The 20835-nt window shown below is 42.0% G+C and overlaps 1 protein-coding gene across 2 annotated transcripts in view; it reads right to left on the bottom strand.

Annotated features, from left to right (window-relative positions):
* The window catches only part of ADGRG2 (adhesion G protein-coupled receptor G2), a 229208-nt gene that overhangs the window by 55049 nt on the left and 153324 nt on the right, over window positions 1-20835 (bottom strand). For both annotated transcript variants that reach the window (XM_075335436.1, XM_075335437.1), the window contains 5 exons: window positions 20382-20456; window positions 16392-16451; window positions 14446-14490; window positions 9699-9740; window positions 3079-3101 (listed from right to left, as the gene is read on the bottom strand). In XM_075335436.1, the coding sequence (XP_075191551.1) occupies window positions 3079-3101; window positions 9699-9740; window positions 14446-14490; window positions 16392-16451; window positions 20382-20456 (245 nt within the window). The remainder of the gene's footprint in view (window positions 1-3078; window positions 3102-9698; window positions 9741-14445; window positions 14491-16391; window positions 16452-20381; window positions 20457-20835) is intronic.

Below are 20835 nucleotides of genomic sequence, written 5' to 3'. Positions count from 1 at the left end.
GCGGAACAAGAAACTGCCAACAGGCAACAGGGAGGGTGCTGGGTCTCCCAATACGGAACTATAAGAAAAAGAATTTACGGTAAGTAAACAAAATTCTCTTTTTCTTTATCATTCCTTTGGGAGACCCAGACATTGGGACGTCTCAAAGCAGTCCATGGGTGGGAATAAACAGAAAAACTGAGAAGTAGGCGGAGGTGCTGCAGCTCCGGGCACCTCCATGCAGCAGCGCTGGAAGCGACGCTGGAGCATCCTGGATTACGCCGGACATGGAGGGCTTTTTTGGGCTGATTAAAGTGGTGAACCAGGGTATATGTTTGTGTTTTTTATTTCTAATAAATTATTTTTTCATGTGTGTGTGTGTTTATTTACTGTAATTTACAGATTAATCATGGAAGGTGTCTCATAGACGCCTGACATGATTAATCTAGGACTTATTGGCAGCTATGGGCCTCCTTATTACCCCGATTTGCCAACGCACCAGGGCAAATCGGGAAGAGCCGGGTACAGTCCCAGAACTGTCGCATATAATGTATGCGGCAATTCTGGGCGGCTGTTGGCTGATATTGTTAGGCTGGGGGGCTCCCCATAACGTGGGGCTCCCCATCCTGAGAATACCAGCCTTCAGCTGTATGGCTTTATCTGGCTGGTTTTAAAATTGGGGGGACTGCACGCCGTTTTTTTTAATTATTTAATTATTTATTTCACTACACAGTATAGACACGCCCACCGGCTGCTGTGATTGGGTGCAGTGTGACACCTGTCACTCAGCGTGGGGGCGTGTCTCACTGTAACCAATCATAGGCGCCGGTGGGCGGGGAAAGCAGGGAATACGAGATTGTTTAATGAGCGGCCGACTTTTTCAAAATAGTAAAAGCCGTCGGAGCAGTGTGAATGCCGTGCAGCGCCGGTGATCGGGGATCGGTGAGTATATGAGAGAGGGCTGCTCAATTCAGTTACTCAGGAGTTTAGCGGTCACCGGTGGGTCCTTCACTGGTGACTGCTAATCAGGACGCGGCACAGACAGAGCCGCAGCATGACAATGAAGTCGGGGGAAGTTCACCCGAGTTCATTCTGATCGTGCGACTCTTTCTGTGTCTGCTGTCATCTGCCATTCAGCTCTGCTACATGGCTGTCTGTGTCTGCTGTCAGCGGCCATGTAGCAGAGCTGAATGGCAGATGACATAGTAAAAACGCATCCCTACACATTACACACGCTTGTCAAGTCAATAAATAAAAAAAAAAAAAAAAGGTGCCCAATGCATACGTCACAGAACACATGATGTAAAGGATCACACACAAAATTGATCAATTTAACATAGACTACTAACGCACGTGTGACAGCAAATGAACGACCTACGTGCAATCTCATAAGATCCCGTATGCAACCTGGGCGTGTCACATCGCAAATGCGATTGTACAACTAATTGCAACGTGTAAAGCAGGCTTAAAGCAGGCTTTAGGGGTTAAAAATGGACAGCACATGGAGTGCATGCATGACTTTCATGGACCCATACACTTGCATGGTGACATTAAAGCATCACTTCAGTGTTTTTTTATTGCAGGACTGGAGTGGTGCATCTAATCTAAGTCCCCTGTCCCTAGTCTTATACTTACCCGCTGCCATCTTCACCTTCTATTGCCTCCTATCGCCAACAGTTAGTGACCTGCAAAATGTGTGCAGTGTTTCATGGAGCGAGCCAAAGGTCACTTTTCAATGCACGTCTATGAGAGCTTTGTTCTGGTTCTTATAGACTTGAAATGAGCACTGGGGATCATTACTTCTGACTAACAGCAGTCAGAAATTGTAGTCACAAGATTATGCCGCGGGACCGGATCGGTGAAGAAAAAAAGTGAGGACGCCGGAAGGTGAGTATATTATTCATTTAGGGACCTTAGACTAGAAGCACCACTCCCAGCGCAGAAAACCACCCCCATTGGAGCTATGCTTTAGGCCCGTTTCACACGTCAGTGAAAAACACTGACGTTCTTCACTGACGTGTAAAACACGCACATGTCCCTCAGTGTTCCGTGATTCACGGCACACGTGGGTTGTCCATGTGCAATCTGTGATCCGTGATTGCACATGGACATTACTCACCTGCCTTCACTGCTGCTGTCCATGGTGCTGAAGTCTCCAGCGTCCGCCCACAGCTCTCAGCACCTACTTCCTGGTCGGCAGTTCCTGCTCTCATGAATAGTCATGAGCCAGGCAGGAGCTGCCGAGAGCGGAGCAGGCACAGCGAATCGCAGGCAAGGTAAGTTGAAAATATTTAATATTTAATATGTGCGTGATTTTATGGTACGTGTGTCACTGATCACACACGGATCACACCATAGTGTGGTCCGTGGGTCATCAGTGATGCCAGACAAAAACTGACATGTCTCTGTGCAGAATCACGGCCACGCATGCACGCTGCACGGAGACAAGTTCAGTGAAAAATCACTGATGTGTGAGCAGACCCATTGATTATAATGGGTCTGCGTATGTCAGTGATTCTGGTAAGTTCAAAAAAAGGCACAAACGTACCAGAATCACTGACGTGTGAAGGGGGCCTTAATCTAAGACACAAAAATGGACATGACTTGGTGATTTATTTGTGCACACCCAGTTGGCAGAAAACAAAACAGGTATGTACACCACGGACTAGAATCGTGAAATACAAGCAAAACGTACATGAAAAATTGACCTTTGAATGATACCTTAAGAGAGGTCATCAATTTTAATTTTATAGAAAACATCCTTGTGTTATGGAAACAATAGCCAGCCAGGAATTGATTGGAAGTCTGGCTTTTCATGGCATCCAGTAATCTGACGTTTTTGGTGACAATTCTTTTAGCTGCATGGCAGAACTTATGAAACAAGAAAGTGGCTTGAATATGTGAATTGTTACAGTTAGACCCTTAAAAGGGGTAATAATACTACTGTTGAGTATTTTTGATACCTTTGATTCAAGGAAAGTGGCTTGACAGAATTTCTTACATCTACACAAACACTTTTTGTTCTCAAGAGGAGTAATCAGGAACAATTACCAGGTATTTATCTACTATAATGAAAAATAACTTAATTATAAACCTTACCTTTTTCAGTGTTATCTCATAAGCTGTAAAGTAATAAAAACAAACATGCAATTACTTTAGTCAGAAAAAATAGGGAAAAAAAATCAGTATAATATGGTGCTGCTGCTTATACAGTAGTTAGAACAGTCTCCTGGCTCTTTCTTCCTGATCAGACTGCAGCAGAGGTTACCTGAGGCCCTTAGTAGGAGGAGGAAACCTGGAGACGGGCGTGGTACATGAGTGAGTATATATATATATATACAGTGCCTACAAGTAGTATTCAACCCCCTGATAAGATGCAAATAAGTTAGAGTGTTACGGGGGGCTGTCTGATATTAAAACCTACAGGAATATCAGACAGTCAGGGTCCACCGTGCAAAGACTCTGCTGCAGACTATGGCAGAGTGCAATACCTCTGTTAAACTCACAGAGGAATATAATTAGTAAATAAGGCAATTCCTCCCTTACTTGGAGGGTGTGTGGTATGATCTCTGTTAATGATCACAGAGACAAAAGCAGTGAGTGTGAAATGGCACCTACCTAGGTCCGCTCTTCTAGTGGTGCAAAAGAGACAGACAGCAGCGGAAGCCGCACAAAGCTCCTACCTGCGTTCGCTCCACTAGTGTGCGAGGACACGAACCACTAGATATGGCACCTGCCTAGGTCCGCTCTTCTAGTGGTGCAAAAGAGACGGACAGCAGCATAAGCCGCACAAAGCTCCTACCTCTGTTCGCTCCCCTAGTGTGCGAGGATACGAACAACTGCCAGACGCAGTATAAGGAACGTTACCCTAGCGGCAACGTCCACCTACGAGTAGAATCACAAGGCCCAGGCGGACCATGTGCCTCAGGCACCTGCCTATGTCCGCTCCACTAAAAGGTAAGGATATGGACTCCAGCCGAAGCTGTAAGGTATAAGAACGCTACCCTGCCGGTAGCACTCACCTAACATAGACAGAGAGATGCCTAGAGGGACGTGCACAGGGTGTCTACCCTCATGCATGAACCAAGAGGACTGAGCGCCGGGCGGCGTGCGTCAGGGTCTTATATAGACTTTGTGCCTCATCCAAGATGGAGGACACCAGAGCCAATCTGCTGCCAGAACGACAGGAATGACATCACGCTGGCCTATCACCGAGCAAAGCGTCACAAGCACATGACCAGCGACCAATCGGCATAGAAGGTGTCAGAGACATGTGACCACGTGTCACAAGCACATGACCAGCGGCCAATCAGCTTAGAAGGTGTCAGAGACATGTGACCTCGTGTCAGCGATGATGTCACCCGCACATGTGCAATGGCTCTAAGATAGGACTTAGTCTCCAGCGCTTGCACATGTGCAGTAGCAAGAAATCCGAAAATAGTCTCCAGAGCCACAGCAACCGTAACATAGAGCCTGCAAACATCAAACAAGAGCAGGATTTATTAACAGATGCATAAATCTTACAAACCAACAAGTTATGTTGCTCAGTTAAATTTTAATAAATTTTCAACATAAAAGTGTGGGTCAATTATTATTCAACCCCTAGGTTTAATAATTTGTGGAATAACCCTTGTTTGCAATTACAGCTAATAATCGTCTTTTATAACACCTGATCAGGCTGGCACAGGTCTCTGGAGTTATCTTGGCCCACTCCTCCATGCAGATATTCTCCAAGTTATCTAGGTTCTTTGGGTGTCTCATGTGGACTTTAATCTTGAGCTCCTTCCACAAGTTTTCAATTGGGTTAAGGTCAGGAGACTGACTAGGCCACTGCAACACCTTGATTTTTTCCCTCTTGAACCAGGCCTTGGTTTTCTTGGCTGTGTGCTTTGGGTCGTTGTCTTGTTGGAAGATGAAGTGATGACCCATCTTAAGATCCTTGATGGAGGAGCGGAGGTTCTTGGCCAAAATCTCCAGGTAGGCCGTGCTATCCATCTTCCCATGGATGCGGACCAGATGGCCAGGCCCCTTGGCTGAGAAACAGCCCCACAGCATGATGCTGCCACCACCATGCTTGACTGTAGGGATGGTATTCTTGGGGTCATATGCAGTGCCATCCAGTCTCCAAACGTCACGTGTGTGGTTGGCACCAAAAATCTCGATCTTGGTCTCATCAGACCAGAGAACCTTGAACCAGTCTGTCTCAGAGTCCTCCAAGTGATCATGAGCAAACTGTAGACGAGCCTTGACATGACGCTTTGAAAGTAAAGGTACCTTACGGGCTCGTCTGGAACGGAGACCATTGCGGTGGAGTACGCTACTTATGGTATTGACTGAAACCAATGTCCCCACTGCCATGAGATCTTCCCGGAGCTCCTTCCTTGTTGTCCTTGGGTTAGCCTTGACTCTTCGGACAAGCCTGGCCTCGGCACGGCTGGAAACTTTCAAAGGCTGTCCAGGCTGTGGAAGGCTAACAGTAGTTCCATAAGCCTTCCACTTCCGGATGATGCTCCCAACAGTGGAGACAGGTAGGCCCAACTCCTTGGAAAGGGTTTTGTACCCCTTGCCAGCCTTGTGACCCTCCACGATCTTGTCTCTGATGGCCTTGGAATGCTCCTTTGTCTTTCCCATGTTGACCAAGTTTGAGTGCTGTTCACAAGTTTGGGGGGGGGTCTTAATTAGTCAGAAAAGGCTGGAAAAATAGATAATTAATCCAAACATGTGAAGCTCATTGTTCTTTGTGCCTGAAATACTTCTTAATACTTTAGGGGAACCAAACAGAATTCTGGTGGATTGAGGGGTTGAATAATAAATGACCCTCTGAATAAACTTTTCACAATTTTAAAAAAAAAAAGAAATAACATTCTTTTTTGCTGCAGTGCATTTCACACTTCCAGGCTGATCTACAGTCCAAATGTCACAATGCCAAGTTAATTCCGAATGTGTAAACCTGCTAAATCTGCAGGGGGTTGAATACTACTTGTAGGCACTGTATATATATATATATATATATATATATATATATATTTTTTTTTTAATTTATTTATTTTTTTTATTTACGTTCCGACATATGTTCAATTTGTTGTACAATTTATATGTCTACTGGTTTAATACTAGTAAATGATACACTCACAATAAATTATTTTCTTAAAGGGAAGCGATCATCAGGAAATAATCTATTGTTAAAATCAGATTTTTAGGTTAAGTACTGTATTTTTTGGATTATAAAATGCACTTTTCTTCCCAAAACTTTGGGAGGAAAATGAGGAATGCATCTTATAAACCGAATGTAGCTTACCATAGAGTGGTGGAGAGGGGTCACAGGAGTCAGGGGCAGTACTGCAGGCTGTGGGCTGTGCGCTCCGCTACGGGCAGTGCTAGTACTTGCTGAGGGTGGTGAGCCAGGGGAATCCTGAATATGTCGGTGGTGCGGGCTTCAAATAATGACACACAGAGTCTGCACGTGCGCAGATTGCGCTCTCTGCTCAAGATCTTATCTGTGCAGGTGCCACCTCTGCCCCATTGATCTCCCAGCAGCGGACTGTAGGAAAAAGGCGCGCGGAGGTGGCACGTGCGCAGATGAGATCTTGGCTCATAGCTCAACCTGCGCACGTGCCAACTACAGGCGCCATTTCTTTGAAGCCCGCACAGCCGACAGTTTCTGGATGTTTCTGCCTCACAACACCTGCAGCGAGCATCAGGGACACCTGCCGCACCACCCGTAGTGTAGCCCTACTCCACCATCGTCCATGCCTCCTGTGACCCCGCTCCGCCCTCTCGGTAAGATACTACCAGCTTATAAGACGGACCCCATATTTTTATTTTTTACCTTTGTTTCCTCTAAATTTGGGATGCGTCTTATAATCCAGTGTATCTTATAAAACGAATAATCCAGTATAGTTTTTACACTTTTTGACATTATTTTTTTCTTCATAACACGATTTTCAAAGAAAATAAAACTAATATTCTTGCAATTTTCACAGGGGCTATTTATACTCTAACTTTCTGTTGTTTCAGGAAAATAAAAAAATGTAGGTGCAAAAGTCATTTTGAAGGGAAGGGAAGGAGAATCAGCTGTGATATTGCCTATTTGTGATTGGTAGATCCTTTGATATCAGCTGTGTTTAGAGGTGTTACTTGTCATTGTAATCCTGCCTCTAGTGGTAAGGAGCCTTGCTGAAAATTCGTCCTGCAAGGAAAGGAAGTATGAATCTAAAAAAGCCCCATTGGCCACTGTGAAAATTGAAGGCAAAGTAGACAGTAATTTGAGAGAACTGCTGCTGCAGAGGTGTTTGTAATGAGACCAAGCTCAGTTCTGTTGTATTGTCTTTCCAAACACACTGACTGCCCTTAGATGATACCTAAAGAAGTGCTAATTATCAGACTCATCTCTACTTTACTCACAGTTCTTTGTAATCACACAAATCTCTGCAGTGAAATCAATTAGAGCAGGCTGTTTGTCATTACATGTCTCACACTGAGAAACCTGCTCTAAGCTATTGTGGGGGGCATGTTATTTTTAACACTGTGTTGGTGCCTGCTTATGATTGGTCAACCTCCTGAGGGGGAAGAAGTACAGACCCCAGAGAAAAAAATCTGGTAATGCCCCCTTGGATTCATCATAAATGATAACGAAAATTTTACAAGCTAATATATCAAAAATGGAAAGGACTATACTAAATAAAAAACAAACACACAACAAACTATTATATTCAGCTCTGAAGCCTCTATTCCATTATGTGACCAGTTTAACATGCTCAAACTGGTAAAGGTCAGCAGGCAGGTTTTTGATACCTCAGCTGAGAGCAACATGATGTAGGAAAGGAAACTCTGAATCCAACAATATATTACTTAGACTACTGGCTGCAGCCGTTGTGACGCAATCAAAGCTTTTAGATTCAGTAAAGCAGCAGAGCTGAGAGAGCTCTCCCGCCCACACCAGGCTCTGTATAAAGATGTTATATTGACAGGGAGAAGTCACTCACAGGAGTGGTGTGTCGGACTGCACTTATCCTGATATTGTAGTCCAGCAATTATAATCACTTGGTGATTAAGCCTATAGTTTAAGTAAACAATATCACACAGCCGGATAAGAGAGGTATACATTTTTGTTTTTAACCCCTATTACATGCTCTCCTCAGATTAAAAACCTGTTGACAGATTCCCTTTAAAGACAAGCCAGGATTAGAGATACCAGCGATCCAGATCTGAATCGTCATCACATGATTCAGAAGAGGAGTGGAAGGCCGCTGGTTAACCAAAAAGATAGCGATCCGTAAGTTTATTAACACACTAACACTACACTACATTAACATATAGAGTGGAATAGGAAAAAAATAGGTAATGGGAGGGCTTCTTTACGTGTATCACAATACATAGTATCTCCGGTTCTGTTCAGAAAATTTGTGGAAATCAGTATGTAGAAATTGATTAAGCATCTGCAGGTTCAGATAGTAAAAAACTCACATTTATTGAAAAATACATTAAATGACAGTAAGTTTAAAAACTTTAAATATATAGGAAATACCAGATCTATACCTTTCCAATCCATATTGGACTCTTAATCATTATGATCAATGGATTAATTCAAATATGTAGGAGACATAGGGCCTATGCATTTTGATGTTTTAAAGGGAATCTGTCAAATTACATAAACTTATTAGCCTGGAAATATAAGAGGTGATTAACACTACATCTGCAGGTTAATGGCGTTATCTGACCTGAAAAGTTCCCTTTAAAACACACTTTCTTTTTAAGTATTTTTCAATAAATGTAATATTTTTACTAACTGAATCTTTTCCATGTGCTAGTCCAGGAGCCAGCCTGGATTTTGCACGGTACCTAAAACTAACGAATGGACTATCCATGGTATTAGTGAACTACCGTAATTAAATACCTCTTTTTTTAGTTTCTGTTATATTAGAAAAGTTGTACTATCTGAATTGTATGGGTCTGCAGTTGTCTTCTTTTTACAGAGCATGAGAAGTCCATATCACAAAAGTACCCTTAAGCTGGGTTTAAACACTGCAACATCGCAAACGACATCGCTGTAACGTCACCGGTTTTGTGACGTAATAGCGACCTCCCCAGCGACATTGCAGTGTGTGAAACACATCAGCGACCTGGCTCCTGCTGTGAAGTTGCTGATCGCTACAAATCGTTCAGGACCATTCTTTGGTCCTTTGTTTCCCGCTGTGCAGCATGATAGCTAGAAAGTTTCAGTGTGTAAAGGGGACTTTACAGCGACTTTGTTAGCGACTTCCCTTTCAAAAAGCTGCTTTTCAACGTCCCCAATGACTAGCTAGGTCGTTCTGCAGGTCCGGATCGCTGTTGCGTCATTGGCCAGGTTTGCCTGTTTGACAGCTCACCAGCGACTCAACAGAGACTTTGGGAGATCGCTATTGCGTCACAAAACCAGTGACGTTACAGCGATATCACTAGCGATGTTGCAGTGTGTAAACCCAGCTTTACAGAGCACATAACACCATGATATGTAAACCAGATGACTCAATGTCAACACACCATTTCTCTCAATAGATAAAGGTAACTGTATGGCTAGTTACTGAAATGATTTATGAATAAGAAAAAAAAAACCATTTATGTTATTGAAATGTCAAGTATTACACCTCACCCCTCTATGTCCCCCCATTCAAAACACCAAATTAAAATGTACACACACATAGACTATTTTTGCTTTGGTATCAATAAAAGGAACATACCTGTGCCGTAATCACAAGTTGCATTACACACATTCAATAGAACTGTAAATACAAATTGAAGAAACAAACATTTAGAGATTGTAAAATCCAAAGGAACTGACAGAAGTAACATTGTACATTTTTTCCTTAATGTGGTTGTCCGCTACCATACCTTAGTTATTGGTTTGCCATAAAAGCTTAAGAACAATGCCCCTAACGTTCCCTATATACTTTTTCTGCAAGTTTCATGTTGTTTTATATCTTTCTGCCTCAGCCTCTGTGCCCTGGCATCAGCTCTCACAGATATCACTCCTTCTTCAGGATCTTTTGCTTCCTACTAGGGTAGGACTGGCCCGGCTGGACACCGGATGATGATCGAGTGGGCGCTGGGTCCTCAGTGGACTATCAGAGGCTGGCAGCTAATGTCAGCACATAGCACATGAGAGTGACATGGATGCGGCTGGCTAGTAGACATAGGGGCCCAGGCTGGAGGACTTAGGGACCTAGTATAGGGATATACAGGGACTCAGGATGGAGGTCATTATTAAATAAAGGGGCCCAGAATGGAGTATATTATTAAATAAAATGGCTCAGGATGGACAGGATGGGAGACATTATTAATATATAAGAGCCAGAATTAATGACAGTGTATTTGGGCCAGTATAGATGGCAATTGCTGTGCGCCAGAATGGGGGACATACATTATTAGTTTAAGGTGGCAAGTGAGGGACATAAATACTATAGGGGCCAATTATGGGACATTATTACTTCTATATTATAATTTGCTTTTGAGGATACTGTCTTCCATGGGGCGAACACTTAGAGAGGTTCCATTACTGTGCAGGTTGACATTATTTTGCATTTTGTCTTCATCTGGTGTAGTTCAGTAGTCAGGGGAAAAGTGGTGAATGTGCTCTGGAAGATATCAGTTATAGAGGTCTGTGTGTTATTTTCTGCAGAGAGGAGTCCCGGCTGGAAGAAGCGATAGCGGTCTACACCGGATGAAGAGGAAAAGCGAAGATGAATTACCTTAACTAGAGAGGTCACTGGTAAGTCACTGTATTACCTGTACACAAACACTGTACACAATATACAGAGCTCTTCTCTATAATATCACCGATGATCGCTGAATTAAATGTATACTCACATTATATACTACATATCTGTGTATACTGTCACCGATGATCCCTTTAGTACCTATATACTTTACATTATATGCAGAGCTCCTGTGTATAGTGTCACCACTGATCACTCTATTACCTGTACACTATACACTATATACTAAGCTCCTCTGTATAATGTCACTGGTGATCACTATATTAGCTGTACACTACACACTATATAGAGAGCTTCAGTGTAAAATGTCACCAGTGATCATTGTACTGCCTGTACACTATACACTATATACAGAGTTCAATGAAATCACTGTATTACCTGTACACTATATACACAGGAGCTCTGTATACAGTTTACAGGTAATAAAGTGATCACATTTGAGATTATACACAGGAGCTCTGTATATAGTGTACAGGTAATACAGTGATCACCGTGACATTATACACAGGAGCTCTGTCTATGGTATATTTATTGTGGCCAGCCTAAGGCACAACTGTGCAATAATAATGCTGTCTAATGTGTATCTTGATATGCCACACTTGTGAGGTGGATGGATTATTTCGGCAAAAAAGAAGTGCTTACTAACACAGATTTAGACAAATTTATGAACAATATTTGAGAGAGAAAATACTTTTGTATACATAGAAAAAGTCTTACATCTTTGAGTGCAGCTCATGAAAAATGAAATACAAAACAAAATTGCTGCATTTATATTTTTGTTTAGTGTACATAAAACAAAAATTGTGCATGTTTGGTATCTACGTAATCATACTAACCTGGGGAATCATACTGCTAGGTCATTTTTACCACTATATGAACACTGTAAACAAATCAAAAAACTATTGCGAAATTGCACCTTTTTTTGCCATTTTGCTACACTTGAATTTCCCCCCCATTTTCCTGTACATCACATAATAAAAGTGATAGTGGCATTGAAATGTACAACTGGCCCCGCAAAACACAAGCCCTCAAATGGCTATGTCAACAGAAAAATAAGAAAGTTATGGCTCTTGAAATAAGGGAAGGAAAAAACAAAGCACAAAAATAAAAAATTGGCCAGTCCTTAAAGGGTTAAGGAGATTCTTCAACACCAAAATTAATTTTTCAAAACCCCAGATTTAACATTTTAACTGTACCCCAGGCTACATTAGGCTTCCATCCACTGCAGTTTCTGGCACCTAAGATTACATATTTCATCACGCCTAGTGCTGACTGTGGATCCGGTCCTCCAGCAATGTCCTCTCCTCTTGTGTAAGATCACTCACATCTCCCACCAGCCCCATCAAATGTAGTGTTGGTTATACAGGTGCCACAATTATGTAATATACTACTCATACCTCTCACCAGCAGTATTTTATGCCTCTCCTTCATTTTTCCCTTACTCTAGTCCTAAATGATCCTAAGCTGTGGACATGAATGTAGGCACTTTGGAGTCAAGTCATCTTCTGCCATGTTCTGGGGAGATGGAGAATGGTGGCAAATTTTGACTAAGTACATAACAAAAGGTTACCTTTCCACAAAATATGATTATTGTGATAATATTGATATGTCCTGAAAAATATTCTTTAGCATCCATGAAATCTAAGTACCGTATTTTTCGGACCATAAGACACACTTTTTTTCCCCCAAATGTTGGGGGAAAGTTGAGGGTGCATCTTATGGTCTGACTATAGTGCTGCGGCCGGGAATGAGGGTGCTGCGGTGGAGCGGGTCATCGGGGGCACGAGCAGGCTGTAGCAGCCTGCTGTGACCACGTGGGCCCGCTCATTACATATGCACGCCCATCCTCCCGCCCATCTCTCAGCGCAGAAGCCGGCACTGACAGGTGGGCGGGAGGACGAGCGGGGACGCACGCATAGTAAAGAGCCGGTCCGCATGATCACCCCTGGCAATTACAGCCTGGAGTGATCATGTGCGGCTGTATTCACTGCTCCCCGCGCATCATTATCAGCGCGGGCTGCAGTGAATGAGTGTACTCACCCGTCCCCGTGTGTGGAGCCGCCCCCCTGCAGCACGCGATGTCTTCCTGTCTGTGCCGGTCAGCTGATCTGTGCTGATCAGCTGATCGGCACAGACAGGAAGACATTGCGATGCTGCAGGGGAACGGCTCCACACACACAGGTCAGTGGCGCAGAGAGGAAGATGATCGGTGCTGCAGGGAGTGAAGAACAGGTGAGTATAAACGTTTATTTTTTTTTCTCTGTGCTATAGGATACAGGCCATATACCAGGATGGTATATGAGCACGATGGGGGCATATAGCAAGATGGGAGTATATGATCAGGATGGATGGGGGGTATATGAGCAGGATGGGGGTATATGAGCAGGATGGGGGTATATGAACAGGATGGGAATATATGAACAGGATGGGAATATATGAACAGGATGGGGGTATATGAGCAGGATAGGGGTATATGAACAGGATGGGGGGTATATGAGCAGGATGGGGGTATATGAACAGGATGGGGGTATATGAGAAGGATAGGGGTATGTGAACAGGATGGGGGGTATATGAGCAGGATGGGGGTATATGAACAGGATGGGGGTATATGAACAGGATGGCGTATATGAACAGGATGGGGGTATATGAACAGGATGGGGGTATATGAACAGGATGGGGTATATGAGCAGGATGGATGGGGGTATATGAACAGGATAGATGGGGGGGTATATGAACAGGATGGGGGTATATGAACAGGATGGGGGTATATGAACAGGATGGATGGGGATATATCAATAGGATGGGGGTATATGAACAGGATGAGGGAATATGAGCAGGATGCTGGTATATGAGCAGGATGGGGGTATATGAGCAGGATGGGGGTATATGAACAGGATGGGGGTATATGAACAAGATGTGAGTATATGAGCAGGATGGATGGGAGAATATGAGCAGGATGGATGGGGGGTATATCAATAGGATGGGGGTATATGAACAGGATGGGGGAATATGAGCAGGATGCTGGTATATGAGCAGGATGGGGGCATATGAGCAGGATGGGGGTATATGAACAGGATGGGAGTATATGAACAGGATGGGAGTATATGAGCAGGATGGATGGTGGAATATGAGCAGGATGGATGGGGGTATATCAATAGGATGGGGGTATATGAACAGGATGGGGGAATATGAGCAGGATGCTGGTATATGAGCAGGATAGAGGTATATGAGCAGGATAGGGGTATATGAGCAGGATGGGGGTTTATAGCAGGATCACATACAAGGCAGGAGGATCATTACCAGGATGGGGTACCTTAGTAGAGAATTTGGGGACATTACCCCCATAATAGTGTCAGCAGCAGATCCTCGCCCCATAACAGTGTGTCAAGACCACATTTTTTTGCTTAAAGTTTTATTTTCCTATTTTCCTCCTCTAAAACCAGGGTGCGTCTTATGGTCAGGTGCGTCTTATAGTCCGAAAAATATGGTACATTTGTCAGAATTTTCAGCCGGAGGAGGTTTGTTCATTTTGTGTTTTGCTTTGTGTCCCCATGATTTCTGAGGTTGTGTCTGACACAAGGCCATGTTTTTATTTTAGTCTCTAAAAGTTTATTAAATTGTGATTATGCTTTCCACAAGGTCAAATGTTCTTTATTTCGTCCTCAATATGTTTCTTGGTTATATTTTCTATTTATGTGAAAAAACAACTTACAATTCTTATAGGCATCGGTGTCCTTCAAGGAACAATTTATACTTCCTGCAATTATACAAACCCAATAATACAATATTAGAACGATTTTAACAAGAACCACAATCGGCATAATGTCATAAAACAATACTATGGATATATGCATGGATCCTTCACCTAAAACAGTTTAATCAGAAGGTATTTTTTAGGTTTACTTTTTAAAATGAAACAAGGGAGACCTGGATATACTAACTCCGTTTTCTTCTCCATGACATCGTAAAGGCCAGTGGCTTCTAACTTGTACAATGCTCAAAAGATTAATGTTCTAATAATTGAGTTATTTTAAGGCTACAAAAATATGATGAGTTTTGGTGCGATTTTGATGTTGCAGATGTTGTACAGCATTCCTCACCAAATAGGTTTATTAGGTTCCTTGCATTTTTTTAAATGTGTTTTTTATCACATTTTTAGCATTAGTTCTAGTTCTCTTTTTCTTCAGTCATATTTTAAATAAAACTGCTTTGTTTTGAAAAGTTATTTGTTACTTAGTTTTGATAAAACTTTGTTGATAAAATCATGTGCGGATTACATTAAGATATAAAGGCGATGGGTGTTTATGGTTGAAAGCGCTGCTGTTTGAAAAGTAGCTGATCCACTCGGTGGTAGTATGTAATAGTAGCTTTCTTACGCATTTCAAGTTTGTACCAAACTCCTGTTTTAAAAAAAATATACTACATATAGGTATGTATGTATGTTGTATATAGTCTATTCTTTTTAAAACAGTTTGGCACAAACTTGAAACGCGTAATAAAGCTACTATTAAATACTACCACAGCCTGTAAAGACTACTTTTGCTGCAGCAGCGCGGTCAACCAGAAATGTCCATCTCCTTTACTCAATATGTTTGCAGATGAAAAGTTTATTCAATCCATGCGCATGACTGCAGCAACTGTATTCTTATTCTGTTATTTATGAATGTTTATTTGTATATGACCCTCTGAAATTGTAAAGCGCTGCGGAATATGTCGGCGCTACGGAAATAAAGATTATTATTATTATAATAGAAATAAAATTATTATTCTCTATGGGCATATAATGGGGTTGTGACATGCACAACCTGGTCAGGTGAGCACCTCCAGACTTCCTCTACCCTATGCTTTATCACCCTATTTGCATTTGTCCTTCTTTTGTCCCTTCTATGTGTGGATTACATGTAAGAAGGTCCCATTAAGTTAATCTGAAAAGGTTAAAGTGCATTATAGGATCATCCTGAAATTTCACCTGAAAACCAAATATCCCTAAAAGCAAACCCGAGGTTCGGTGTTCGGACTTTTATGGAAAAACTGAGTTTCAGTTCGGATTTCGAGTTCTCTACGTATGAACTTCATTCATGCGAGCATCACTGTGCTCGGGTACACTCGGTGCTCAGCCCATTGTGAGACGCTTGCAGTGCTTGAAAGGCTCACACAGGGAGTAACAACAGCTTGATAGGATTTAGTGTGCACCCCCCAAAAAATGGAGAAATTCGCTCACCTGCCCCCAGAAATTATGTGTTCTTGGCAGGCGCATATGAGTGGAGACCCGAACTACCCAATTTGTGACTTCCATTGGGGTTTAGGCCAAGTTTGGGACCCAAATGGAACATAATTTAAAGTTTGACTGACCTCGCCGAACCGAACTTCAACTAGTCCACTCATTTCAAATCCCTACATTTTTGTGAGTAGTGTATTTAATGGAAGAGAAATTTACATGTTGCAGATTTAAAAAAAATGCTCCATAACGGGCATGAGATTTCTAGAAATCACTTCCACTTTGCCGGAACTGTAAGACACTGCTTTTTTTTTGAGCCACAAAACTATGCAGAGTCAAAATTGCACCAAAACCTCATTGTGTGAACTTAGCCTAATAAATAAAAAGAGATGTTTTATTGAGCAGTAAATGAATGAGGTACAGCAATACGACTTACATACCTGTTGTCGTATTTAATGACACAGAACCGGATGGTATCGTAAATGTTTTATTGCTGAAAACTAAATTAGAAAAATGACAGAATTGCACATAATATTACATTAATACAACATGATAAATTGGGGATGTACATTCATTTATCAGATGTGTATGAGGAATAACGCAGTGTTATGCTTAAAAAGATATATTTCACAGTTTAAAGATTTGTTTAGCAATAAACAACATACTATGGTAATTCACAAGATCGTATAGTGGCCATATTTTCTAGTCTGTGTTGCAGCTGTTTTGGCTAGACCACAGGTTTTGTGACCAGAACTAAGAAAATCATAGGCATACAGTGTTTGATGCTGTTGGTTTCAGTCACTAGACTCACGATTAGGCCAGGACTTGTCACCATAATACATAGTAAGACATATTATGAGAAGTAGCTTTTACTGTCTGTATGAATTGGGCAGCATCAATCTTTATGTTTCTATAACACAACTCTGTAGGCTAAGCCAGTTATAATCACGCAAAGACACATTACAGAACAGTCATTTGGGCCTGCTGTTTTCCATGTTACCAGTCAGTGATGGAGACTCATGACTCAGATAACATGAGAGGAGAGAAGGATCAGATACTTGAACTTCATTCTTTTGTCTCCCAAGAGATACAAAGCCATGTCTGGATGTGTCTGGCAGTGGCTTAAGGCCGCTTTACACGCAACGATATCGCTAGCGATCACGTTAGCGATGTGACACGCCCAGATTGTTGCTACGATTTGCCGAGATCGCTCATAGGTCGTTTTGTAGCGGTCACATGTACACATCTCACAAACGATGCTACATCGTTCAGCGATATATTGCTTGAACAAGGCGGTCGTGTGGATGTTGTTCGTCGTTTGCAGGGTGTCAAACATAGCAATATGTCTGCTGCGTTCCAAACGACGAACAATATTTGGAAACTGAACGTGTCAACGATTTTCACCCTATTTGCGATCGTTCGGAGTCGCACGTAGGTGTCACACGCAATGACATCGCTAACGATGATGGAAGTGCGTCACGGAAACCGTGACCCTGACAACATATCGTCAGATAAATTGTAGCGTGTAACGCCGCCTTTACTCTACTCTTTCTATTCAACTGAACTTGCTTGTGTTGGGAGTTGGGAAAGATGGCAATTATCTAAAGTGTATTGGAATTTTAAAACAAATTCAGGCCGAGGAAACTAATTTTATTTATTTTGTTTCTGTAGGTAAAGAACTGGAAAAATATTCTGCAGCACAGCACTGTACAGAGACTGTCAATATCTATTTCTTTCCCCAATGGGGCTCACTTTTAAATTTCTCAGGATTCCGCGCACTATAGTCAAAATAAAAGAAGGCTAATTCAGTATCACTTTTTTCAGATTGTGGGAGACAACCATAGTACCAAAAGAGAATTTGCTCAAACAAGAGAACATACAGTATATCACAAAAGTGAGTTCACCCCTCAAATGTTTTTATTTTTTTTTTATACCTTTCATGGAACAACACTGAAGATATGACACTTTGAAGTAGTCAGTGTACAGCTTGTATAACAGTGTAAATTTGGTGTGCCCTCTAAATAAATCACACAGCCATTAATGTGAAAAGTGCTGGCAACATAAGTGAGTACACCCCTAAGTGAAAAGGGCAGTATTTCAACATAACGACCCCAAACACACCTCCAAGACAACCCCTGCCTTGCTAAAGAAACGGAGGGTAAAGGTGCTGGACTGACCAAGCATGTCTCCAGACCTAAACCCTATTGAGCATCTCTGGGGCATCCTCAAATGGAAAGTTGAGGAGTGCAATGTCTTTAACATCCACCAGCTCTGTGATGGCGTCAAGGAGGAGTGGAAGAAGGTTCCAGTGGCTCCTGTGGATCTCTAGTGAACTCCATGCCCAAGAGAGTTAAGACATTGCTTGAAAAAAATGGTGACCACACAAAATTTTTACACTTTGGGCACAATTTGTCCATTTTCACTTAGGGGTGTACTCACTTCTGTTTCCAGTGGTTTAGACATTAATGTCTGTGTGCTGAGTTATTTATAGAACACCAAATTTGCAGTTATACAAGCTGTACACTGACTACTTTACATTGTATCAAAGTGTCATATCTGCAGTGTTTTCTCATGAAAAGATATAAAGAAAATTTACAAATATGTGAGGGGTGTACTTATTTTTGTTATAGACAGTGTATATCCAGCAAGATAGGAAGGGTGCTGCACCACTGTATGTCACTCAGCGATAATGCATGTGTGCTCGTCCAGGGCTGGGAATTACCGTATCCTGAGCGGGGGTGCTCGTCCAGAAGAAAAGTCCAGGTACCGATGGATGAGTGAAGGAAATGAGGGACCGCACTCCGTACCGCTGTGCAGGAATCTCATCCATAGACAGTGTATATGCATGAAAACATTGCTAATGGTTGTTTCTAAACTGATAATCATAGTCTATGGATCAGACTCTCTAATAGTGGAGACAGGATACCAAGCTTTTACCAGGAAAGTATGTGGAGCGAATCATTGCTGCATAGTGCACAAGTAAGCCATTAAATCCTCCTTATTTGTATTACCAAGAGGCACAAAATCATTTTTATTGATAATTATGTTAGGTAGACTTTAGAAAAATAACAAAATGAACTATTTATGCCCAGGGCATACACAAACAATCATTAGCTATCACAATTACTAGATTAAACTATCTGTGCCCATGCATATACTAACTACTAAGGATAACCTGACCAGATATATTCTCTATATAGAACACGCTGAACCAATACTTAAAATAGAATTTTTAGATAACTTTGGTACACTTGCCTGCCTTACTGTGGCTATTACACCTAAGGGTTCGGTTCCACTTGCGTTTTGCACGGACGAGTGCAATTTGATAAAACATCGGATTGCTCTCAATGTAGTGCAAAACTATGGGGCAATGTCCATCTGCGATTGATTTCTCATGCCCTAGCAGCATGCGGAATGAATTGTAGCATGCTGCATTTGGCAGCGAGTCTCGGCTCACACCCCCCCATACAAGTCTATGGGATTGTGTTACATATAGCACCGCACTTGCATGTAAACCGAGTGCAGTGCGATGTACGCAGAGACAGGTGCAGCGGAGGAAATGGGGAGAAAGTGTTTCCTCCCTCTTCTCCGAACCTGTGATGCGATCGCAAGATCGTATCACATTCGCATGACCCCGCTCACAGCAGGGGGTCATTAGCATATCGCTACCGGTGCTCTCGCATCGAAAGCTATACGCTAGTGGAACCAAACCCTAATACCTCCAATTGACTGGCAGGTCATTACTATCACTTTCACATCTTAATAATGGCGTTCTGCGTTCCTGGGGTTGTTTTATCCCTATGCAGAGCTCTGGTTTATTATATTACTCTTTTCCAGTCTTTTCTGGCTATTGACAGAGCTTTTTGCTCTTTTCTATTTCCCCATCTCTATCATTTGCCTTGACTGCATGATTGCACTAACACTACTGTAGATATTATCTACTTATATAGCTTTTCCTCTGCTATTTGAATTGCCATTCCATTGCTATTTGGCTATAGGAATGTATATTTGCTTGTAATTTACATGCTATATTGGGTCTTACACTTCTGTGAATTACCATTAATTATTGTTGTTTCTATTTTTGAACATATTATTATATGGGGTCATTTCAGATCATGGGTTACTGGGTTTGCAGCTTTGTATTTTAACTGTTTTTATTGTTGTTCAATAAAGGTTTTTCTACTATTTTTGTACTTTTGGGTTGTGCTTGGTTTATGTGCAACATCTTTCTCTCCTTTTGATATAGTCCTTACTTGTTGCACTTCTTAGCACCCCTTTTATCCAATTGCCATATATTTCTGGTGCGCTCCTCCCCTTTTTAAGCTTCTGCCATAGTTCAGGCATCTTCATGAGAATTTCTAGTCCATACAGGCATCCATACTCTTTGGAAGCCTCATTTACACAAAGTCACCATAATACAATTTACTTACTTTTAGTTGTTTGGCTGTACTCAGAGGTCAAATATGTATTCTGAGAAGTTATATCACTAGTCCAACTAGTACTCCCTGCAAGAAGTAAAAATAAAATAAAATTGAAGAAAAACTTATGAAAATTCTAAAATAAAATTTACAATGTGCATCTTAACATTCATGTACAGTGAAATAAATAGTTCTGCCTTGTTTTAATTAAAGGCATTGTGTCCCATGTTCTGTTTTTCGGAGTGCACAGCTCCCAGCCGATCAGCTGCCTTCCTGCCCGTCGAGAGCACTGCTGCTTGATTGACAGTTCAGACAAGCAACATGGTCGCATTAATGGTTAAAAAAGTGATCTCCAACGCTACAAGCACCTTTGCCTCTGTAACATTGGAGGAGTACAGTGGCACTGAAGCTGGCCGGATCCAGTGATTCACAAGGGTAACAGAAGAAAATGGACCATGAAATGTAT

This window comes from Anomaloglossus baeobatrachus, chromosome 2, assembly GCF_048569485.1.
Source record: "Anomaloglossus baeobatrachus isolate aAnoBae1 chromosome 2, aAnoBae1.hap1, whole genome shotgun sequence".
NCBI classification, from domain to species: Eukaryota; Metazoa; Chordata; class Amphibia; order Anura; family Aromobatidae; genus Anomaloglossus; species Anomaloglossus baeobatrachus.
This window is presented reverse-complemented; position numbering and strand designations above follow the sequence as displayed.